The sequence below is a fragment of the Papio anubis genome, chromosome 4 (genome assembly GCF_008728515.1).
Source record: "Papio anubis isolate 15944 chromosome 4, Panubis1.0, whole genome shotgun sequence".
NCBI lineage: Eukaryota > Metazoa > Chordata > Mammalia > Primates > Cercopithecidae > Papio > Papio anubis.
The window spans coordinates 77,430,391-77,456,397 of record NC_044979.1 but is presented as its reverse complement, the minus strand read 5'-3'; the positions used below and the strand labels follow the sequence as shown (position 1 = coordinate 77,456,397).

Below are 26,007 nucleotides of genomic sequence, written 5' to 3'. Positions count from 1 at the left end.
AGATAATCAAATTTGAACGAACTCCCCTTAGTGAAAACAGTGATAAGAAAATGGTAATATTTTTAAGATTATTTCATATTTAAGTTTTTCTCACAAACTTTAAATTGGTCAGAACTTGTGAAATTACCTGAAGTATCAATAAATATAGATTTTACTTTTAATTTACATAGTTCATAAATTATAGGAACATAAAAGCCTTCAAGCTAGTAAACTGCCCTTTCTTAGAAATAATAACAAACTCTAGCTAGTTTGTATTTTATTTGCAACATTAACTCAATTATGTAAGAATCATTTCAGCTCATAAAGTATTTTGTAAAATTATGTCATACCAGGACAGCTAGAAACTGGTGTTCCCATATTAATGAGACAAAGCGCACATCGAGGAAGGGGTTTTCGACAGCCAGGACAACTTGTGACTTTAGATTTTGTTGGTGAGCCACTCACACCATACTGACTAAAACCTCTGCCCTGATGAGGCACAGTTGAACAGCTGTAGGAGATTGACTTGCCACAGAAATTGCAACTCACAAAAACCTACAAAACAAATGAAAGAAAAAATAAATGTAATGCAAACCATAATGGAATGCTAAATAACTTAGTTTGCTCCTAACAAATTATTTTTAAATACTTCTAAAAAACTTTATTTTATATTTCAAAATTTATCTGCTAAGGTTGGCTAGCTCTCATTTAAAATTTGTACTTAGCAATTACATTTTTTGGATACTTCCTTTTTAATTATATTCTTACTAATATCACTGAAATTGGTGGAAGAACTCAAACTTTAGACTTCAACATTTTAGAAATAACAGTGACTTCAGAATTCACACTGGGACATTACAACATATTCCAGTATGACTTCTAAACCACAGTTCAGTGATGTAATGTTCTGAACAAAATTTTCTTATAAAGAAAACGCTCTTCCTAAGACAAAAAGGAGTTAACAATCTTATAATGGTAAATAGTTAAATTTTTAGAATAATAGCAATAGAAACTGTTCGTTTTGTTTTACAGTAAATTGCTAGACTCTTAATCACTTATCATATAGATTAGTAACATGTACTACCATGTAATGCTATTTTATCAACACTCTGGTTTTAATATAAGCACTTTCTCAAGTTCCTAAAATAAGAAAATAGCACCATCCAGTGCCCATATTGAGGATAACATATTTGATATCTGAAGTAAGACACAGTGATTTAATGTGATATACCTTATGTGACAATAATCTTTTATTAAACTAATGCTAAAAAAAATTTCCGTGTGTAATTAAACATACAGATATAGGTAATACTGCTAAAGTCTAGAAAAACCCAAATCCTGCCTTACTGCACATAAATAATGCCAAAAAACTTAATACACAAGTGGAATTTAAAAGATAATATAATAGTTTAGAATCTGAAAGGGCTGGAAATATACTGGAAAATTCAGGCCTGCTGTGGTTTGTTCTATCTCAGACTAAAGCTCAAGCCACTGAGATGACTGTTAGCAAGAAGCAGAACCAAAGGATAGGAAGATCAAGGACAAAGCTCAGTCTAGAAAAGACAAAGACATCAATGGGAACTCAATATAAGCAAAATAAGGAGCTAATAATAATTTATTAAATTGAACATCAACATGTTACAATTTGATTTTCTCCAAAACAATGTACTTACCTGTGCTAAAGGCTTGGAACTGGGATCCAGCTTACTCCTGTGAATATCAAATTCAGCTCGTTTATGCCAAAATCTCCAGGCATCTAATAAATTTCTATAATTCTCAATCCAGTACTGAACCCTTTCATCCTTAAGAACATCTAAAGGTGAACCCTAAAATGAAAACATGAATTACTTCAATTATTTAAAATCTCCTGGCTAGGCCAGAGACTTCTGGGTAGCATATAAGTATGAGTAACAGAAAAAATAGGCTTTTTTTTTTTGCCAAAAGCTGGCTCCTAATGAGAATAAAGACAAAGTTTATGGAAGCTCCATTAATTTATCTCAAGCTGGGTTCCACTAATGACATAAATATGTACTTTATATGTCACACCTGGCCAGGGAAGTGTAATTCTCTACCTTTTAGATAAGTTTAAGAAAACAGAACTTCGTGGTTGAATGTTGTAAACAGTGATATGAATACCCTTTGTCCCAGCAATTAAAAACCTCTGGGTTCACAAACTCTGTTTACTATCAAATACAAATGTAATACAGGCTGGGCATGATGGCTCATGCCTGTAATCTCAGCACTTTGGGAGGCCGAGGTAGATGGGTCACTTGAGGTCAGGAGTTCGAGACCAGCCTGGCCAACATGGTGAAACCCTGTCTCTAGTAAAAATACAAAAATTAGCCAGGTGTGGTGGCAGGTGCCTATAATCCTAGTTACTTGGGAGGCTGACGCCTGAACCGGGAGGCGGAGGTTGCAGTGAGCTGAGATTGCGCCACTGCACTGCAGCCTGGGTGACAGAGTGAGACTCCATCTTAAAAAAAAAAAAAAAAAAAAAAAAAAAGTCCAAATGCACACCAAAATTGCTTGGTCACATCTGAACTAACAGTTAGCTTGGTCCTTCCTATCTAGCAATGCATGGTAAACTAAGATGCTGCTTTTATATACTTATTTATCCGTAAGTTAAACCCGTCTATTCTTACCCTTGCCTTCCATTAAAACATACATTTCTTGCCTTAAAAATAATAAAACAACAAGAAAAAGCAAAACCAAACCAAATACCTTCTTAGTTCTTTTGCCCCTAGCCACAGTTAAAAGCAACACCTTGTTTTAGTTAAATTTACTTTAGAGTTCTTCTCATTAAGAACTTCAAGTTCTTGCCAGTAAGAATTTTCCTAAAGTTGTATTTTCCCTGGCAGCTGTGACATTCCACATTTCATCTATGCTTGCTTTAGGTTTTCTTTTCTTTTCTTTTCTTCTTTTTTTTTGGAGACAGAGTCTCACTCTGTTGGCCAGGCTGGAGTGCAGTGGCACAATCTCGGCTCACTGCAACCTCTGCCTCCCGGGCTCAAGCAATTCCCCTGCCTCAGCCCCGCGAGTAGCTGGGATTACAGGGGTGTGCCACGATGCCCGGCTAATTTTTGTAGTTTTAGTAGAGACGGGGTTTCACCATGTTGGCCAGGCTGGTCTTGAACTCCTGACCTCAGGTAATCTGCCCGCCTCGGCCTCCCAAAGTGCTGGGATTACAGGCGTGAGCCACCGTGCCCGGCCGCTTTAGGTTTTCTTAGAAGACTTTCAGCCCTGTTCAGGATATCTTCCTTAACTTTACATAATGCAGAAAGGAGAGAAAGTCTCTACTTCCAATGATGCTTTGGCATCAATCTGAAGGTCAGTTTTCTCAGTCCTACTCAGGGGCCAATAGAAAATACAATTTCAGAGAGAACCTGGCATATATCTTACTTATAAAAAAAAACAAACAAATATCATAACAGCTAATATAATCTTTAGACATCCAATCAAAAACTGAAGCAACATATCTTTCATCTATTAAATTCGGTGTTAATTACCAGAGTTAAATTTAGCTAAAAGAACAAGTGAAACACATAGCTTACAATTTCATTTCTTAAAAAAGTAGAGGTCTACTTTAGCCCTAATTACGACCGACTAGGCGGAACTAAGTACCAAAGTAGCATATAATCCCTGATTTAAAAAGAAAATTCACAGAAAAATAAGATGTTTTCATATCTCATTCTTTCCCCTTATATGGCAGGAAGGAGATAAACTAAGAAAGAACTTGGTCAATACATATACAGTAAGTCTTCTCTACATCCTCTCCAGTAAAGCCTAAACATGATCTGTAAAGAAAACCACAACATGATCTGTAAAGAAAACAGTTCAGGCCGGGCGTGGTGGCTCACACCTGTAATTCCAGCACTTCGGGAGGCCAAGACAGGCGGATCGCAAGGTCAGGAGATCGAGACCATCCTGGCTAACAAGGTGAAACCCTGTCTCTACTAAAAATACAAAAATTAGCCAGGCTGGTGGTGGGTGCCTGTAGTCCCAGCTACTCGGGAGGCTGAGGCAGGAGAATGGCGTGAACCCAGGAGGCGGAGCTTACAGTGAGCGGAGACTGCACCACTGCACTCCAGCCTGGGCAACAGAGTGAGACTTTGAAAAAAAAACCAAAAAACCAAAAAACAGTTCAGAGGTTGTCTGACCAAATTAGAAGGGCTTGGGAAAATAGTGTTTTGATTAGTAAAGAGATAAGGAATCTGAACCGAGAAATGTAAACCAGGGGGCTCCAACCCCCAATATACCCCCAGGTCCGTAGCCTGGTACAAACTGGGTCACACAGCAGGAGGTGAGCGGTAGGGCAATGATCAAAGCTTCATCTGTATTTACGGCTGCTCCCCATCCCTCACATTACTGCCTGAGCTCTGCAGTGGCGGCATTAGATTCTCATAGGAGAGAGAACCCTACTGTGAACTGCACATGTGAGGGATCTAGGCTGCATACTCCTTATGAGAATCTAAATGCCTGATGATCTGTCAGTGTCTCACATCATCCCCAGATGGGACCATCTAGTTGCAGGAAAATAACCTCAGGGCTCCCACTCATTCTACATTATGGTGAGTTCTAGAATTATTTCATTATGTGTAATAATAATAGAAATAAACTGCACAATAAATACAATGTGCTGGAATCATCCCTAAACCAACCCCCTGGTGCTATAAAGTCCCTAGTGCAAAAAGGTTGGGGACTGCTGATGTAAACTATAACAAAGTTAAGATTCTGAAACTGAAAAGCACAATAACTGAAATAAACAATTCCCTGGGAAGTTTAACAGCAAATGGAGACGATGGAAGAGTCCATAAGTCAACAGAAATCAACAAATCTGGGCCGGGCACGGTGGCTCACGCCTGTAATCCCAGCACTTTGGGAGGCCACGGCGGGCAGATCACTTGAGGACAGGCATTTAAGACCAGCATGGCCAACATAGTGAAACCATGTCTCTACTAAAAAACCAAAAAATTAGCCAGGTGTGGTGGCACATGCCTGTAATCCCAGCTACTTGGGAGGCTGAGGCATGAGAATCACTTGAATGCTTGAACCTAGGAGGTGGAGGTTGCAGTGAGCCAAGATTGTGCCACTGCACTCCTGCTTGCATGACACAGCGAGACTCTGTCTTAAAACAAAAAACAAACAAACAAAAAAATTAACCAATTTGAAGAATAGTGGGAAAAAAAACATGGAAGGAAAAAGAATAGAGCCCTAGGCATCTACGACCACTATGCAGTGGTTTAATACATATGTAATAAGAATCCTAGAAGAAAAATAGAGTAAGATTGAGGCAGAAAAAAAAATATTTAAAGAAAGAATATCCCCAAACTTCCCAAGTCTGATGAAAAACAGACTTGCAGATCCAAGAAGCTCAGTGAACCACAAGCAGGATAAAATGAACCACAACCAGGCACATTAAGGTCATACTACTGAAAAATCAAAGGTAAAGGAAAAATCTTGGAGGAAACCCAAAAAGATTGTCCTATATATAAATAATAGAAAACATTTTATTGATGGTTGCAAGGAAAACAAATTTACTTAAACATTAAAAATCAGAATTTAGGCTGGGCATGGTGGCTCATGCCTGTAATACTAACACTTTCAGAGGCCGAGGTGGGCAGATTGCTTGAGGTCAGGAGTTTGAGACCAGCCTGGGCAACATGGTGAAATCCCATTTCTGTCAAAAATACAAAAAATTAGCCAGAAGTGGTGGCGTGAACCTGTGGTCCAGCTCCTTGGGAGGCTGAGGTGGGAGAACTGCTTGAGCCAGGAGGCTGCAATAAGCTGAAATCCACCCCAGCCTGAGTGATACGGTGAGACCCTGTCTCAAAAAAAAAAAAAAAAAAAAAGAAAGAAAGAAAGAAAAGAAACCCAACAAAAAAATGAAACATCACAGACAGGGAAACAAGTATAAAAATAGCTGATTCTCATCAGAAACAACAGAGGCCAGAAGAGAGTGAAACTACATCTTTAAAGTGTTAAAAGAAAAAATAAGGGTGAAATAGACATTTTCAGTTAAAATTTGAGAGAATCTTGTCACCTATAACACAAGGAATGCTATAGGATTTACAGAAAGGAAAAAGAATGCCAGGAATGATAAATAAGTGAATAAACATAAAAGCCCATGATTTCTTTTCATAATTTACATAAATGACAAATAACTGTTAAAAAAAAACACTGTAAGTTAGAGTATATAATATCTGTAAAAGTAAAATATATGACAACAGGACAAAGGAATGGATGTGTAAATGAAGTCACACTGTTGTGACATTTGTGAAGCATGAAGTAAAACCCAGAAAGTATCAGAGTGACATAAGAAAGGGTAAAGTAGAAAGAAAGCATGATGTGTTGGGTGAGAAACGTGAAGCACGAGGGGGTAAAATGTTAACTTTGATGAGTTGAGGATGCACATTGTTAGATCTACAGCAACATCTTTTAAAAAAGATAATGAAAAGAGATATAGCTAAAAAGCCAATAGAGGCAATAAAATGAAACATGGAAATATTAACCCAAAATAAGGTAGGAAAGGAATATAGGAACAAAAGGAAAAAGGAAAAACAAAACGGAAAACAAATAGCAAGATGGTAGACTTAACCATGACCATATAAATGTAAGGAAACACTCCAATTAAAGGCAGCGATTATCAGACTGAATTTTAAAAAAGCAAGATCTGTATTGTCTGCATTTTAAATATATTTTATAAACCTCGCTAAGAAGTTACTAACCCATTTGCACTCTGTAGCCATCTGTAGCCATATATATACAGTTTAATTTAAATGACATAATTTTATTTCAGCAAGAAAAAATGTCATAGAATGGTACTTTTTCTTCCATGGGCAGTGGCTTTATACACTAGGTAAGTTTACTTTGTGGTCTGTGGGCTAGTATCTCTACATATGCACAAGAAGGTGGAATGGGAGAGGGGGCATTTTCCTGTGTTGACTCAGAACATGGTGTGCTACCATACTGTGATAGGAGGATGAGGGCAGGAAAGAGGAAGGTACCAACACCATGTAAGGATAAGATCAGCTGGAGGGCTACGGGAAATCTCAGGAGAATACTCTAAATTTTACCATATTTCCAGCAAAAGTAGACAGCAACCTATGCCTGGAATCTGTTTTTAGTCACTGGACAGTAAAAACTGAGAAAATATACATAAATTGGTTACTCCAAATCACCCCCACTGATAATAAAAAGAGAAAATGAAAGCCGAGAGCTGTGGTATAACTAGACTTCGGCACTTCAAGTAAGACTATAGTTCAGATCAGGAAAAGGCAATCTTTCTTGTAGAAGATACAGTTACGTCAACAATTGGAGAAACTGAAGAGAGGTTTCTCTACTCCATTTGCGCTTTACATAAATTTAGATGCAGTCAAGACTGGCCTTTCTCAGACTGAAAGGAAAAACTGGATAACTCAATGAAGAGGCTTAGGGACAGTAAGATAAGGCACAAGTCTTCAGCAGATCAACTGATTAGGTGAAAACTAAATGCCTTCTAAAGATCCTAAGCAAGCAAAAGTGCATATTTACTTTCAACTGAGGAAAGAAAATATAGAATATTGTTACTTTTTTAAAAGCTGCTGTCAAACTGCACTGACCTGTAACATGCAGTAACTTGCTGTTTGAACATCTCCAGTTCTATCAACATAACTCTCCATTAAGTCCACTCCATCTTTAGTAAGGCCTGTAAGCAAAATTCCTTCCAAATTTCCAGCCTCTTTCATTTCATTGGTCAATTTTTCGATGTATCTATTTAACTGGAAAAGTTAAAGTGATTTTTCTAAAGCAATCTGTTTCACTATGTATTTTGTACTTCAAAACTACTACATGTTGAACAATTTCATTCCTAATGGAAAACATTTTAAAACAAAAGACTTTACTATAAATATGTAACTAAGGAGTCTGCATCTATTACAAATTTCAAAGCAGTATCCATAATCTTTTAAAATATTTTAAAAAGGCATTTACTATGTTGATAATTAATCCATAAAAGAACTACAGATGGTTTATTATTTTAAAGAGAATTGTCCTCATTATTCTGCGACGTTTTTGCTGTCTATCATAGTAGTATGTTAACAGAATCACAAAATCTGAGTTGCAAGGGAACTTTAAGACCAAGAATAACCTCCTTTAGGTCTTCCTTGACTTCAACCCACCCCAAACTCTTGCCAAGATTCCTCCATATTCCCCCAGCATTTTTCATTACTATAGTACTCAGCACATAGTATTACTAGTTGTTTACATGCATTTCCCCCTCACTAAATACACAATAGGCATTTAGCATTGTTTAATGTATTAAAAATGAGGAACCCTTTCACAGCATCACTAAGAGGTGAGTTTAACATCTTTACCTACTAACTAGTCTTACCCTCCAAAGAAGAAATATACTAAAATATTAAGTCAGTATTCTAAACAAATAAATTTAGTTATGGTAGACATTTTCAAAATATTTTGATCTAATATATTCTTACCATACTTTTTAGAAGAATTTACTTATCAATCTCATACATATATAATTATAAAGACTAATTTCTTACAATAATTGTGACAGTATATATTAATTACTTCAAATGTGGAATTAAATCAGTTTTCACCTGAGTATCACTAAGGAATTTACAAGCAAATGCCACTCTGTCACGTACTGCAACTTTGTTTTCATACTGGAAAGAAGAGAAAAAGCAAGGAGTTACTTCTAGGTGCAGTGAGTTTTAAATTTTTGCAGAGACTAAATGTTTTATATAAGTAAAATGAATACGTTTATTTCCAAATTTATTAGCAAGTTATATTTATCTTGCAGAGCCATTAATTGCCTGAGATGCCTTTCTTGATGTTAACTCTCCGGGAATTCAGCAATAAGGTTTTGTCCTTGCAAAGTAAAAATTTGCCTTTTAAACACTGGCCAAATTCAGTTTTTAAAAATCCAGGTCAGTCTTATATAACTCCAATATAAAAGACAAGCAATGATGTACAGTCTATCAAATTTAAGATGCCACACAATCTTTCCATCATAGAAATTAATTTTAGAGAACTAAGGAAATCTTTCCTTGGCTACTAAGTTAATCAGTAAGTCTAAGAAATTTGTGAATTGGCTACACCAGTACACAATTTAGAAGAATACCAATATACGTTTCCAACTACAAAGTGACAAGTTTTAAAACATAAACAGACACACTCTTGTGGCTAAAGTTGTTATATAGGTGGTTTGTGGCAAAGATTTCAGAGGCATTATAACTAAAATTTTTGTAAACTTGTCAATATCATGAAACACTTTTGAAATATATTTACTACAAATGTAGGAAGGTACAATTAATTTTGTGATTTGTAAAAATAATTTAAGGGTGGAAAAAAGATCCAATTTCCATTGAAGTCATCCTATGAAAATTTTACTTTTTTAACCGTAAAATCACTTCGGTTGATATCTATCTTAGCATACTTGTTCTATGATAAAATATGGTTTTGCTCTAAAGAGAGAACATATTTCATATAACTAGATTTAACTCTTAGATTCAGTTGCATATGTTACAAAATTTTGATCTGGAAAGGATTATAAACATTATTCTGTCCCATTTTACATCTCAGGAAAGTAATACTCAAAAAAGTTAACTGAATGGCTAAGGTAAATGGGGCAGAGCAAAGAGTCAGGCCTGTATTTTCTGACTTCCCAATTCAGTACTTTTCACATTCTATTAACATTTTCTTAATAGAGCAACATTAATTATTTTATATATAAAGCATAACTAAATACATAAATGAAACAGCTTGGAAATATGAACTTATTATTCAAGATGACTGTTATCTAATAACTCAAATTTATGTATAAGAAAAGAAGGATACTGGGGCCGGGCGTGGTGGCTCAGACCTGGAACTCTAGCACTTTGGGAGGCCAAAGCAGGTGGATCATTCAAGATCAGGAGTTCGAGACCAGAATTGATATTTCTGGCCAACATGATGAAGCCCTGTCTCTACTAAAAATACAAAAATTAGCCAGCATGGTGGCACATGCCTGCAGTCTCAGCTACTTGGGAGGCTGAGGCACGAGAATCACTTAAACCCAGGAGGTGGAGGTTGCAGTGAGCTGACACTGCGCCACTGCACTCCAGTGTGGGTACAGAGCAAGACTCTGTCTCAACAACAACAAAAAAAAAAAAAAAAGAAAAAAAAGGAAAAGAAAAGTACTTTATTATGGGTCACTCAAAATACAGGAATTTAATATTTAAACAATATACATTTTTATCAATTCAAAAGTTAACAATCCACTCGTTTATCTAGTCTCTATCATTCTCTAACACTTCCTGAAAGTATTATTTTATCTCTTCAAGATACATTTAAAGTCTTGTTTAACAAAAAAGATTACAGTTAAAAAATAAACAGTCTTAACATTATATATATTATTTTGAAGTAGTCAGAAAAGTTCAATAGTAATTTATTAAAAGTAATAAAATACATAAAGTGCAAAATACACATTTATTAAACATTTCATTAATCTGCTCAAATAAAATACTTATTTTTACAAATTCTTAGGGACTAATACTTAAATCACTTATCCAAGCAATGTATAATTGATAAGAAATGGTATAGTAGCAAACACAGAAATGAATCTCAGTGTAGAAAGCTCTTCCCATTGTTAGAAAGAAGCCAAGCAGCGCAAAGAAAGTTGTAGTACTATTGTTTAGCTTAAAACCCAACAGCTAAAACTGATAAGCAAATCTCACTTCATTCTTTCTTTCCCCATTCTGTGATAAAGAACCTATTTGATAGTGTTATGATCACAGGTGGCTAAAACAGAGGAGAAAAAGAATAACACAAAGACCAAATAAAAAGCTGAAATAGTCCACTGTAAGTACTGTTATCATTCCCAACAGGAACCACAAAGACTGAGACAAGATGTATGGCCACCTCCACCATAACTGATCAATAATCATGAGTTGTTTTACTTAACACACACACATGCACATGTGCATGTGTGCACAGTGTATTTAAATAGCGAATATATTTTTATGTTTACATAGCTGTAGATTTCTACAGCTCAGTTCTTAAGCTAAAGGATAAAATATTCCTTCTATATCTGTAAATTATATTATTAAAACCATAAAAATCAAATCCAGTTGGATATCAATTAACTAACTCCAGGATGGGAATCACACTCAAGAAGAGCTGCTCAAAAAACAAAGCTCAAGATGCCTTATTTTAAATAACGTATGCATCAAAATATAGTATTTTATGCAACAGACATTTGAAAATTTTAAGTTAGATAAAAACTCCTATCTTAATCCAAAGGAAGATCTCAAAGAACAAGTTAGCTTACCAAAACTCCATCATAAGATCCTGTTTCACTTGTCAGAAATGCAAACATGACACACAAATAAGGGTTGTTTAGCTGTAATCGCAGTGTGCTACACATTTCTCTCCAAAGGGAGTTCTTCTCATCCGTATAACCCGATAAAGCCATTGCTACCACATTGAGATTCAGATCTCCTGCATATTAAAAACAGCCAGCTAATCAAAGTGATCAAAAGCTTACTATCTCTTCTACATTTCTTAAACCATAAATAGAAATCAGAGGGTGACTTTTACCCTCAGAAAAATGAGCTCATAGAATAAGGGTTTTGGGCTGCTCTGCCTATGGAGTAGCCATTCTTTTATTCCTTTACTTTCTTAATAAACTTGCACCTTACCCTAAAAAAACAGAACAAAACAAAACAAAAAGGTTTTCGGTTTTGATTCAGACTGGAAACTTTGGCAAAGACAATAAGCACAACATTTCTATCCTTATAAAACTCATGCCCACGTGTGCAAACTCTATGCAGGAAAGCAGATCTTTTAATTTTCAAGTTCTCATTCCAGGCAGGGTCTTATATATGTTATTCCTGTATATGTTCCCATATATATGCTATTGCTTGCTAAATGAAGAAAAGTTAAGTCATCCTACCAGAATCACTGTCAACTTTAACAAGTTTATTAATGCAAAAGTATTTCAAAAACACTTATAGTGAATATTATTGCATCTCAAGACTGCAATACTCAAAATCATTTTATTTTCCTATTCCTAAATATATAATGCAGATACTTATATATATAAGTGTCAATGCAAAGTGCAGAAAGTAATATTTCAACACTTCAATTACAGTATTACACTTACAATTTTTCCAGGACAAAATAAACTATAAGAATTACCACAGAACTGCATTAAGAGCCATTTGCAACAAAGCATTTGTTACCAATAGTCTTTTAAACATTTGTTCTTAGCAGTTTAGATGCATGCTGATAAGCTGCTAACTTTCCCTTCAGCAGTATGGCTGTTTAGTCTTCTAACCTAAGTTCAGTTTCAAAAGAGAAAACTAAATTTTCCTTTAACTTTCACTCTTAAGTATTTTCTACACTTATTATATAAGTTTTCTTATTCTATTTCTTGATTCTAATCTTTTTCTTTCTTTTCCAAATAAAGCAGTGTTTCCCACTTTATGTTCTTTACAGCTTTATATTCCTCATTTCTCTCATTTCTATAAACATTTTCCCAAGTTACTTTGTGCTTGCTTCCTTTGCCTAATATATTAGATTTAAGGTCTTTTAAATAAAAAATAAAAATAGCAAAGAAGTATCTTTAGATTTTGTATAGAACAATTTACTTCTAAATGGAAAAGAATGCTTGACTCACAGAAGTCTTCTCTTCAGTCTTTAAAATCACTGGAAAGATACAATTTCCCTATTGTTAGTATGGGTGTTTAAATCGACTAAGAAATTTCCCAGGTACACAAGATAAGGAAAGTTATCACCTTTTCAAGTTATAGCAAAATTATAATGAGAAATGGCTTTAAATACCAATTCTTTTTTCCATCATCACATATTTTCTATTGCCGTCTTAAATGAGGAGGACTTTTGTTAGAGCAAAGGTGAAAGAAAACATGCCAATCTGAGCAAAACATTAACTTTTTTAACTTTTAGACTGCAAAAAAATATATTACAGTGAATTTCATGTTTTTCTCTATGCTACAGCTGAACCATAAAGGTTTCAAAATGGACCAGCAAGTAAGGATTCAGTACTCTGAATATTCAGAAATGATTTTTTAGGTGTACTAAAGACCAATAGCTATATATACTTTAGTTATTTCCAAGTGAAATATTCCTGATAAGAAAAAAAACCCTGAGGTTTTGGATTAGGATTTGTTTTTCTGAGGATCCTCTGGCAAAATGCCAGAGTAAAAAAACCTTATCTTGTTTCTTTCTTTTTAAAAAACACTAAATGAAAACTATATTTTAATCGCCAGACTCAAGAAGCATTTTTGAAGATCAAAGTATGCTTTTTATAAGAATTTGCATTAGCCTAAATAAAAGTGTCATTCAGAGTTTCTTAAAGGTCAAACAATAACCATCCAAAAGAAAGTAGAAACTAGAACGCACTCAAATATGGATCATAAAAATACCTGTAGGCTAAAGAAGTCCTAATCTTTAAGAAGATATATTTTTAAAAATGTATGTGAACTATCTTTAAAAGAGAAAACATTGAAAATGGACACACTTGAGCACTCCTTATAATATTATACTGACATTTAAGACACATCTTTGTTTTTACAGACCTAAACCAAGGCAGAAGAGGTGAGTTAAGTATTTACTGTTATAGACTACTGTGCTAATTTTCTCTTCCAAAAAAATTAAATGAAAATTTTAAGCGATTAGATACTTGAAAATTATTAGCCTCTTTTCTTTAAAAGACTCTATGAACTGCTAACATCTTAGATTATAACTAATATCTCAGTTTATAACCTAATACCTTTTTCGGAAGACGCCCCTTCATTCAGGATTTGGATTGCTCGGCGAATATCCAAGTTGAACAATGCCACAGCAGCAGCTCTCTCCCATTCCCCTTCTTGTACAAGGGAGTTCAAAAATGGCCCCACGTCTACATCCGTTCCTTTCTTTATCCACCCACAAAGCTGTAAAGCTAAGATTCTCTCTTCATTTAAATTTTGAATATCACTTTGCTTATCCAATCCACTCCAATTATGTCTGCTGCTTTCCACCATTCCTAAAAACACAAAACATTTTTATATTGTTTTATTTCAAAATATATTTGGAAAATAAGTCAGTTTTACAGAGAACTATATTGACACATTTAGAATATTTAACTTCTCGGCTATAATTTTACGATAGTGTAAATACGAAATATGCCACAAATAAAACATATTTTGCATGTTTCTAAGTACAATAGCTCCTTGAGTTACCAAAGAACTACTGAAATAAGAGCAAATGCTCAGATGGACTAAACTGAGTTACTGCTTCAGAGAAAGCTGCCTGGCCACCTAATCTGACATAGATATACCTGTTATTATCTAACTCACCACCCATTGTTTCCTCTATTTCCTTTAGCACTTAACATGTGCTCCCATTTAGTTATTAATTTAGTTTTCAGTCTTAATCTCTTCTCCCACTAGCACATAAGCTCCAAAAGCGCAGGTGTCTTGTCTGTTTTATTCACAAGGTATCCCTACTGTCTGAAATCCAGTAAAAGTGCTCTTGCTTTCTTCCTTCTCTCTCTGTACATTAAAAAACAAGATTACAGACTTCAAAGTACTTTGAAAGTTTAAGGTAAGTAATAACTTTAAAACACAATGGGACTAACTCGAAGGCTATTTTTCCCTTTACTAAATCAGAAAACTTCATTTCTCATTCTTTTTTCAGAAAAAACCCTTGCCTTCTTGTAGCATTATTTACATTGCAATCAAGGCAGTTGATCCTAATGACAAGGTAATTTCACTTAGGATGATACTTAGTGCCAAATAAAGTCAAAATGAATAAAGATGACACTTAAAAACTATAATAACAAATTCTTAAATGTTCTAGAAAATTTTATCACCAAAATTGTCATTACATAATTATGTTTTTTAACAAAAAGGATTTTCAGAATAAACTAAATTATGAATTAGGCAACATGAATGTCCAACATTACCAACTTTTATTTTTTATAGTAATTTACATTTTTAATTTACAGTAATTATACATTTATATATTTGTATCTAACACTGCAATTATACATTTGTACATAACTAGATCAACAACAGATAGTTGCTAGAATTCCTCATTAAACTTGTTGGTTGTAGGCAGAACTGTTAAGAAGGGCTGCATTCCTGCCCCCCCCACCCAACCACACTCTTGTGTAAACAAACCCCTCCCCTCGCATACAGGTAGAATCTGTAACTTGTCTCCAGATAACAGAATATAGCAGAGGTGAAAGCATTTTGCAGATACAATTAAGGCCCTTACTCAGCTCATTGAGTGAATCAAGGGACGATTATCCTGTGTGGGCCTGACCTGATTAATCAAGTAAGTCCTTTGAAAGACAGTCTAGAGGTAAGAGAGAAGCAGCAGGAGACAGATCTGCTGGTCTTGAAGACGTAAAAGCTGCTATGCTGCGAGAGGGTCTGTGAGAAGGCCATGTGGCAAGGAACTGCAAATAGCCTCTAAGGGGCTGAGAGCACCCCCTGGCCATTAGCCAGCAAGAAAATGGTTATCTCAGTCCTATAGATGCAAGGAACTGAATTCTGCCAACAACAACTCCATGAACTTGGAAGAGCACTCTGACTTCTAGAAAGAAATACAATTTGGCTGATACCTTCTGCTTAGCCTTTCTGAGACTCTGAACAGAGAACCCAGCTAAGGTGTGCCCAGACTCCTGACCCATGGAAATGATGAGATAGTAAATGAATGAAAATACACTATCCAAAGTTAATTTAACTATAGTCATTCTGGTCAAGAATTTAAAGGTATAAACAAACACAAGCAAAAATAAGAAAATATTAAAAACTTGTCATTTGCAAGTTAAATTACATATAGAAATTTTTCTTTTTTTTGACACGGAGTCTTGCTCTGTCACCCAGGCTGGAGTGCAATGGCGCGATCTCAGCTCACTGCAACCTCTTCCTCCCAGGTTCAAGTGATTCTCCTGCCTCAGCCTCCCAAGTAGCTGGGACAACAGGTGCACATCACCACGCCCGGCTAATTTTTGTATTTTTAGTAGAGACTGGGTTTCGCCATGTTATCCAGGCTGGTCTCAAACTCCCAACCTCAGGTGATCCGCCCACCTTGGCCTCCCAAAGTGCTGGGATTACAGGCATGAGCCACCGTGCCTGGCCTATTTTTACTCTTTCCAAGTATTCAGACTAAATGATTTTTAAGAAAAATTTTAGGCTGGGCGCTGTGGCTCATGCCTGTAATCCCAGCACTTTGGGAACTTGAGGCAGGCAGATCACTTGAGGTCGGGAGTTCGAGACCAGCCTCGCCAACATAGCGAAACCTGGTCTCTACTATAAATACAAAAATTAGCCGGGTGTGGTGGTATGCACCTGTAGTCCCAGCTACTTGGAAGGCTGTGGCAGGAGAATTGCTTGAACCCGGGAGGCCGAGGTTGTAGTGAGCCAAGATCGCACCAGCCTGCGTGACAGAGTAAGACTCTGTCTCTTTAAAAAAAAAAAAAAAAAGGTAAAACAGTATATAGTCAAAGGTCTAAACTCTCTTTTATACCTAATTCATACTTTTAAAAACCTTGTGTGATTATCTGATTTTAGGTTGTGGCAAGTCTAAAATATTATGCATGTTAGTATACATTTTATATTATAACCAACTGCTTTATGAAAAAGTTTCAAGATGTGTTCTTTGTAAAATTTTGGAACTTCAAAAAATAGTTAAATAATTCCACTTGAAGTTACTTATTTTTAACCTGACTACTGGAAACTATTGCCAATTCAGGTCAAAGAGTTAAGAGGAAACTTTCAAAAAGTTACCTTACTTTAACAGCACTTCCTACCCACTAAAAAGAAGCAGCATGCTACTTTATTTGCGACCATGAGGGGAGTCAGCCTAAAGACAAAATCACTTTTAGCTTATGAAAGTGGATTTTTAAGAACTATAATGTGAAAACTTCTAACGATTAATGATAAAATTAATAAAACACATTTAAAAAATTAAAACATTCATTCTGAATAACAAATTTAAATTGTCAGGGCAGAATGCAGTCATTTAATTTCAGGTAGAGGCTGAGATGTATTATAAGGTGTTTATTTTCATATCTCTCCTATAAATTTTGGATTTAAAGCTGGTATTTAGTGATATTTAAAGCTGGTATTTAGTAAAATTTAGTGACAATTTTAAAACGGGTGAACAAAAATCAGCAATTTATTTTTCAAACAATTACCTACAGCTTAACATAATATTCTAATTTCTTAAGAGTTTTTATTTTATAGAAATCATGTCATGGAACAGAATAGAGAACAATACAGTCACAAGTTGATTAACAGTAGGGATACCTTCTGAGAAATGCATTGTCAGGCAATTTCGTTGTTGTGTGAACATCACAGTGTACTTACACAAACCTAGATGGTATAGCCTACTACACACCTGGGCTACACGGGCCTACTGCTCCTAGGCTATAAAGCAAACTTGTCTAACTCACAGTCCAGGACAGCTTTGAATGCGACCCAACACAAATTTGTAAACTTTCTTAAAACATTATGGGATTTTGGGGGGATTTTTAAAAAACTTTCTTATTTTTTAGCTCATCAGCTATCGTTAGTGTATTTTATGTGTGGCCCAAGACAATTCTTCCAATGTGGCCCAGGGAGGACAAGATTAGATGCCTCTAATTTACAGTAAGTTACTGTACTGAATACTGTAGGCAACTGTAACACAATGGTAAGTATTTGAGTACCTAAACACAGAAAAGGTAAAGTTAAAATACAGTATTAAATCTTTTGGGGCCACCATCATATATGCAGTTGATTGTTAACAGAAACGTCATTATGCAGTGGATGACTGAATATGAATTCAAAGAGGTCACTGCTAGGAGGTGGAAATATTAATATATCCCGCATGTTAAGAACACGGTTACTGTATCATGTATTTTTTCTGCTTAGAGACCTTTTTATTGATAACTATGCTACAGTTGATTATTAGAATTATCAAATAAGCAATATGATGTCAGCATGGGTTTTGACTTACGAGTTTAACATATACATACATTTTCAATATATCTCTAAAAACAAAGTAAAATATATTTATGCATGTTATGTAACACTAAAATAACAAAATTGTATTTCCTAAATTTGAGACTGTCTTATATATAAATAATAGAAAATGTTTTATTGATGGCTGCAAGGAAAACAAGTTTATTTAAACATTAAAAATCAGGATTTTGGCCAGGCACGATTGCTCACGCCTGTAATCCCAGCACTTTGGGAGCCCGAGGCAGGTAGATCACTTGAGGGTAGGAGTTTGAGACCAGCCTGGCCAATGTGGCAAAACCCTGTGTCTACAAAAAATACAAAAATTAGCCAGGTGTAATGGCATGCACCTGTAATCCCAGCTACTCAGGAGGCTGAGGCACGATAATCACTCGAACCCAGGAGATGGAAGTTACAGCGAGCTGAGATTGTGTCACTGCACTCCAGCCTGGGTGACAGAGACTCTGTCTCCAAAAAAAAAAAAAGAAAAAAAATTAGGATTTAACATTTCTTTCAAATCAGCAATCAAACACTATGCTCTTTGTAGCTACTGTTTCATTTTAATATCTATGTAATAACCAAGCAATACAATTATCCAGTTTATAAGAAATCCTAGCTATTTTGCCCCTGTAGTCATTTTGCATAGACAAATTCTCAGTTCTCTAGATTAGATTTTCGTTTTTGGTTTTTTTTTTTTTTTTTTTTTTTTTTACAAAAAAAGATAGACAGGGTCTCTATGTAGCCCAGACTGGTTTCAAACTCCTGGGCTCAAGCGATCCTCGTATCTCAGCCTCCTGAGTAGTTGGAACTGTAGAGTTTACTCTTTAAGCATAAAAAGTATTATTTTCATGATGGATGAAAAGCAGGCCAATATTTTTTATACAACTTTCTGCCATCTTAAAAGGAAGGAATTATACCTACTAATAACACTGTGAACTTGCTATACGGGTCTGTAGAAGAGATTCCCTCAGAGCATGCATTCTTCTCATCCTGGTTGATTTCAACACTTAGCCCATTCAATAAACTAGCCTCTCAGTTCCTTTGCTTCCTTATCTCCAGTGGTCTACACCTCTAAGACTTAAGCTACTCCTTTCACAGCCACACTCGAAACTGTCCTCCTCCAAAAGACCTACTTTCTGACCACAACCACGTAGCCTTCCAAAAATCTCACTTCCTTATATTCTTCACAACCTCACAGTATCTTCACCACCATTATTTTTACTTATCAGTCTTACCCTGTATTCATTTTCACCTCTATCCAAATAAGATCCTAAGGGTCAAGTGAATCACTCTCTTGCCAATATATTTAATTTATCTCGCCCTACTGTCCTTTATTCTACCTTCTGGTAAAACAATGTTACCCAGTAATCCTCCCATGTTTCTCAAGACAGCTCTCTCTCCTCTTCTCCATATCCTCTTCCTACAACCTCCCTGCTCCTTCTCAGCAGGAGCCATAAAATGGGAAATCCCTCAGCCTCTAGTTATTGAACCTTAAACATCCTGCATACGGCATCCTTTTCCCCTTTCCTCTGGCAAATGTGGAGGTGTGCACCCTTGTATCTAAAGAAACTGTGCTCTGGATCCCATTCCCTCCCATTTCTAGGAACTTTGTTTCATTCCCTTCTCTCTGCATCTTTAACCTCTTTCTATGGGCTTCCTCCAATTAGCATTTAAACATGCTTAAATTAATCCCATGTTGAAAACAAAAAGAAAGCAACACAAAGCTCCCGGCTCCAGATTTGTCTCCTCCTACTGAATATCTTTTTGTCCTCCTTTATATAGTCAAATTCCTTGAAAAAAAGTATTTATAATTGATGACTTCATTTCCTCAACCCACTCTGAATTTCTAATCTAACTGCAATTTGCTATCCATACCGCCCATGAAAGACCTTCTCCTAGTCCTAAATTCAGTGAGTCCTTTTTAGTTCTTATTTGGCTGGATCTGAAGCATGAAGCACTGGACAACTGACCTCTCTTCCCTTGTCCACATGAATATATATTAAGTTGGTGCAAAAGTGATTGCGGTTTTTGCCATATAGATCTTTCTCCTACAACTCTCAACAATCCTCCTCAGTCTCCTTAAGCCACCTCTTTCTTACTCCAAACAATTCCATCTACTCTACCAAATATAATTTATTTCTAACATATATTATATTCCTCCCCTGTGCTTTGATCTCATATCCTATTGCCCAATGGACATCTCTACCTAAGCATCTTGATTTCAACTTGCTCCAAAATAAACCAATACTCTTCCTGTGTGCTCCTAATTAACATACTTAAAATTAACTAGTTTCCCAAACTAAATATATGTGCGCTATCTTTGACTTTTCCATCTTCTCCACCCCCTTATCTAATTAATCATTAAATTTTGTCCTATTCTCTAAAGTATCCACATTTCTCTAGCACCTCTGCTACTAACCTTCGTAAGGATACCATCACGTCTTGCCTCCTTGCAGCAGGCTTCTATCTGATATCCCTACTATCAATCTTGATCCTTTAAAAACACAAATCTGTCATAAATCCATCTGTTTCCCTGTCTTACAAGATGAATCTCCCTAAATTCTTAACATGATTTCTAAGTCCTTCTTGAGTTAGCCCATTGCTTACCTTTCTAGCCTCTATTCTTTCCTCACTTCCTCTCTCATGCTCTGTTCCAGCCATAATAATGTGCTATGCTTTCTACCCTCTGGGTCCACTGCACATGCTGCTCCCTGTCTGGACCTTGTCTTTGACTGTACCTCCTCTGAGAAACCTCTAATCCCTACAACCAGATTAGGAGTCCTTCCTGTAATTAACTGTTCTTCCCTATGTTAGAACTGCCAGTTTACTTGTCTGTATTCTAAACTAGAATGTAAATTCCCCAAGAGCAGGGATGCTCATTCTCCATGAGGGAAGAGATTTATGTATCTTCTTGACAGTTACGTCTCTAGTTCCTAGGATAACTTCTGGCATATAGTAAGCATGTAATAAATACTTGCTGAATGAATGAGCTTACTTCATATTGTAGTTGTAAAAATTAAAGTAACATGGGAAAAGCAACTAATTCATAGCAAGCACTTATATATATACTATTTGTTACCAAAATCAAAATTTAGCTGTGTGCTCTAATAAACTTGTATATTAGGTTACTGTGGACAAGATGGCTCAATGTGTTGACTTACTGTGTGTTGAAATTATTAGAGAGACAATTAGAGGAAAAGGTATGGCCAAATAGAAGATTGAAATCTAAGAGTGGCATATTTGACACTATTTCTTTACTTTTCACCTTTGGGTAGTAAAAACAAAAATATCTATGCCAAACAAAACAAAAAGCTGAAAACCTAGCAATGAGAGAATGATGAATGAGGAAATCTTTCCAACAGTAGTCTTTCTTTAGTCTGGATAAAGACTATTTCGACACAGGGGTGGGATACTCACTTTGTCTCTAGTGCACCAGAAATGTAAACATACTACATTTTCCCCTTTGGCTTTTCTTCAGAGGTTGGCTTTTCCTTAAAATATGTCAAAATACAAAAAACACAATAACCAACCTCTAAATAATTGAGTGCAGTGTGGCCTAATCTACTATAAAACTAACACACTATAAAATCTATAAACGTGGTGTTTAATTCTTTGTAGCAATAGGCAATGGCTCTAAAATCATGAACTATGGTACCAGGTTCATTTGCGGGGGTAAAACAGTATGTGTGCCCGTTTACCTACGTTAATAAAAACAGCAGCTTCTAACCAAACTTATTCATTTTACTATTTATAATAAAGGTTACTTTTTTGGGTGGAGGGCTAATACAAAAACAATAAAATCAATCTGATCAGTAAGTAGTTTACTGCATCTTTCAGTAAAGTGAACCAAAGTAATTTGAAAGACCTTAAAAAAAGCACTATAATGTAACAGTTTAATTAAAACACTTAACCTACTCTAAAACATTTTATTATTTTGTATTTTGTTTGTATGGTATTGATACAAGTTCTGTAAAAAATAAAATTGGATTTACTACTTCTATTACTGCTCTTTGACTAAATAATGTTAACTAATTTTCTAACAGCTTGACTTGGGCCCAGATTTGACTTAGCAAAAGCTAGAGAACGAATCCTAGGTCACAGAGATACAGGTTGAGCGTCCCAAATCTGAAAACTGAAATCCAAAAGCCTTCAAAATCTGAAACTTTCTGAGTGCTGAGATGATATTCAAAGGAAATGCTCATCGGAGCATTTTGGATTTCAGAATAGGGATGGTCAATCTCTAAGTATACAATGCAAATATTTCGAAATCTGAAAATATCTGAAACACTTCTGGTCCCCAAGCCATTTTGGAAAAGGTATACTCAACCTGCAATTCTAATATAACTCATTATTCAATTCCAGTAAAAGAATAGGAACAACTGTTTAAAGCAGTCAGAAAAAAAAAGAAAGTTTGGTTTTTGCCACTTTTACGTTATTCCTTAATAGTTTAACATACCAATTTCAATCCTACATTAACTCACACATTAATTAATTCATTCACTAATTCACCAAGGACTATTTCAGGTATAATTCCTTCAAGTTAGGCCATATTTCATATCATACTCCTTGCTGTTAGATGGCTCAATGAAAGTATCTGGGGAGCCAAATGAAAAGGGGTCTCCTTCAATTAGTGATCTTTTAATTTAGTTTTTAAGCAGCAAAATGTTGTGATAAAACCTGAACTAACAATCAGTAACCTATAAATTGTTTAGCATAAAACCTCTCAAAGTGGGTTTTCAAAAAAATAACATTGAATAAACGTGTGAATAGATCTAAGAAAGTCAACATCACTTCAGAGAATTAAGACTCCCTGCAAAAAGGGTTTTGGATACAAATACAAGTACGCATTTAACTCAACAATACACTGAAATATCTAATCAGAAAACAACAAAATATTTATGTACATGATCCTGAAATACCTGATTTCTGCCAAATGATATAGAGGGCAAAATAAAAGTACAAAAGTTATAAACATATTGGAGAAAATGAAATAGAATTTTCTTACCCAACGATGACTTTACAATTGATTTAATTCCTGCATAAACCAACGATCCCTTGTTGCCTGGAGATTTCTGATCCATATCTTCTGTGTATTGCTTCATAAGTATTTAAATGCATAGGAAATACTAGTGATGCATAACAAAGTATTTCAAAGCTAAATTTACTTTGATTTGGAGCCAATTCATAAGTATCAGTGTAAATAAGATGGTTCGACTCTATTGCAGAGATACACCGTTCTTCCTCCTACACAATCTACAAAGCAGTATTTCGAGTTCAAAAGTTTAGAACAATTTTACTTTATAATGTTAACATTATGTAACTTGAATTTGTATATAAAACATTCAGCATATTTATAGACTGACTTTTCAGCAAACTTCAAGAACATTTCTACTTGATTCATCTCACAAAATTCACAAGGCAAAGGATATAGTGCAGAGTATACCAGAGTGACTTGAGCTGTGGATCTTCATTTCCAGCTAAAATGTGGTTCCTCCACACCTGCTCTGTATCAAGTCCATATCTCGATAAAGCCCGAAGGCGCATCTTCGTTGCTATATCTTTTTCTAAAGAATTATCATTTTCTTCTTCCGTACATTCATATAAATGACGACCACAAGCCCACATTAAAGATGTAATTGGGCTCCAGGCAAGAGATATCCTTTCAAAAACAGTGAAGTCAGACATTGTTCGGTTGGGAGTTACAACTATCATTCGATTTTGACTTGTTGGATGCCATGCAAAGGAAGCAATGTAATTGTCACAAGGCTGCACACTTCTTTCAATTATTGTGGGTTCAGTTTCATCCCCAATGGGAGTGGGTGTATGCTGCATATCATACAGTCTAATAATATTACTATCCCTTGTTAAAGTGGCAAGTAGACCAGTCCTAGTGGGACACCATGCTACTTTTGTTAAGGGTTTTGGTTGCTCAGTCAGTGTCAAAACTGGCTTCTCAAATTTTCTAAGATCCCATATTGCAACCTGACCTTCATAGAAGGAAGCAACACGATCGTGGAAATATGGGTCTACCGTCACACCCTGAACAGCTTTTGTATTTACAAACATCTTTTGGCTTGTATTCCGAAGATCAAATATAGCTAGGTTACGATGCATACCAGCAAGGAGAAGTTTCTGGTCTCGTGGAAGCCAACAAAGAGAGAGACAAGCATCATTCTGTCCTAACTCATAAAGTGGTTTTGTTACTAATAATGTTGTTTCAGTTTCACCTGCTGAAAGTTTCACTTTTTCCATGGGAACTATATCAGGAGTATATTTGCTGCAGATATCCCATATTAGCACTGAAAAGTCAGCTCTGTGCTTATCTAAACCAGCAGCTAGCCAGTTACTATCCAGTGGATTCCAGGCAAGGGTATTACATTGTCGTGCATGTTTTGGAACAAACTCTTTTCCTATCAAATCTTTGAACTTTGAGTTATGATCTTGACCAAGACTTGTAAGCACAACTCGACCATTTGCTTGTCCAACTGCCAGCAGACATTCAGGATCATAATTGAGATACCAGGCAACACATTTCATATAGGGTGTATCTGAATTTATTGACAGTAATGTAGCTGCAGAGTCTTCAGATAAACGTAAAGATCCAGCTTTGAGTTCTGAATTCACAGTAGATTCCACATGATAAAGACTTAGTTCTGAGTCACACACAACAAATCTATCAACCTGGTGTGGTGCCCACAAAATATCAGGTTTGGTACCGCTCATGTTTACTGATGTGCTCAAAGGGTCCACTCAGGTCCATTCACTGAAAATATTTAAAAACAAAAAGTTTTAAAATATCAACAAAATATAATTCTCACGTTGAATAAACTATTCAGAAAGTCAGACAATTCTCTATTCAAGAACCCTCTTTTTCAATATATTTGTATTTCTATCTGCTAGGAATTCAAGAAAATATTTATTGAAAAAAAAGGAGAAATAACAACCACTTCCAATAAAATGAGCTGGTAGGAATCTGAGAATCCCATCCTGGCTATATTTCCCAAGACCAATTATCTTAATTGCACTGTTACTAGTACCTTCAGCTTAACTTCAGGGTTATAACGACTTCAGTGTGGTAAGCAAATTAATAAGTATTATCCCTTTGAAGGGGGGAAAACTTAAAAGCATTATGAATCACATTCCCAAGCAATAGTTTAAAGCAGTACTGCCCAATAAAATCTTCTGCAATGACAGAAATGTTCCATGTTCATGCTGTCCAATATGGTAGCCACTAGCCACATGTAGCTACTGGACACTAGAAATGTGACTAGTTCAAATTTTAAACCTTAATTTTAACAAATTTTAATATAAATAACCATATGTGGCCATCATAACGAACAATGGAGATTTAAAGTACAATGCCATACTAAGACAGAGGTTTCTTCAACTTTCAGTAATAAGCATCAGCCTTGTATGGCAGAATAAACACTGGAATGTACTGAACAAACCTGAGTTCCAGTCGTGGCTCTGCCATATATTAGTTATATGCCTCAGAAAAGTCATTGTGTGTGGGGAACCCCTTTGTTTTCTCATCTACACAATGCAGGAGTTGGTTTAGATTAGTATTTCCCAAACTCCAGTCATGTAACACCTGTGCCATTAATATTTTTCTTTAAACTGACTCATTTTTAAAATCTGAAAATTGACTTTAATCTCTTCATAAGGTCCATGAATCATGGTATGCTATGTTAAATATATTTTTTAACCTACACTGAAATATATAACTATTAAAAATGCTTGATTGTGTTTTATCTACAAAGCATCCTGTTTATGATCAGTGGTATGCACATACCACACTCTTGAGAAAGTGAATTAAGTGATCATTAGAGGCTCTTTCAGTTTTCGGTTCTACAAACTTTGAATAAGTGTTAAAGTAGAATTTTTGCAAAAAAATAAATATTCTAGCAGTAGAAGCATACAAACTAAATATAGCTATAGTTTAAAATGGTGTTTCAATAATTAAGGTTGTCTACAAAAATTTAAATGCCTGTTTCTGAGGTTGGCAAAAGGTAATAGTTTAGATTCAAAATGAATAAAC

General features: G+C 35.4%; 1 protein-coding gene across 5 annotated transcripts in view; it reads right to left on the bottom strand.

Annotated features, from left to right (window-relative positions):
- MIOS (meiosis regulator for oocyte development) overlaps nt 1-26,007 on the bottom strand; it is a 39,766-nt gene that overhangs the window by 8,658 nt on the left and 5,101 nt on the right. For all 5 annotated transcript variants that reach the window (XM_009203351.3, XM_009203352.3, XM_009203350.3 and 2 more), the window contains exons 3-10: nt 23,399-24,732; nt 22,975-23,073; nt 13,748-14,002; nt 11,285-11,454; nt 8,574-8,639; nt 7,578-7,736; nt 1,653-1,805; nt 330-534 (exon numbers count right to left, since the gene is read on the bottom strand). In XM_009203351.3, the coding sequence (XP_009201615.1) occupies nt 330-534; nt 1,653-1,805; nt 7,578-7,736; nt 8,574-8,639; nt 11,285-11,454; nt 13,748-14,002; nt 22,975-23,073; nt 23,399-24,692 (2,401 nt within the window). In that variant the 5' untranslated portion in view covers nt 24,693-24,732. The remainder of the gene's footprint in view (nt 1-329; nt 535-1,652; nt 1,806-7,577; nt 7,737-8,573; nt 8,640-11,284; nt 11,455-13,747; nt 14,003-22,974; nt 23,074-23,398; nt 24,733-26,007) is intronic.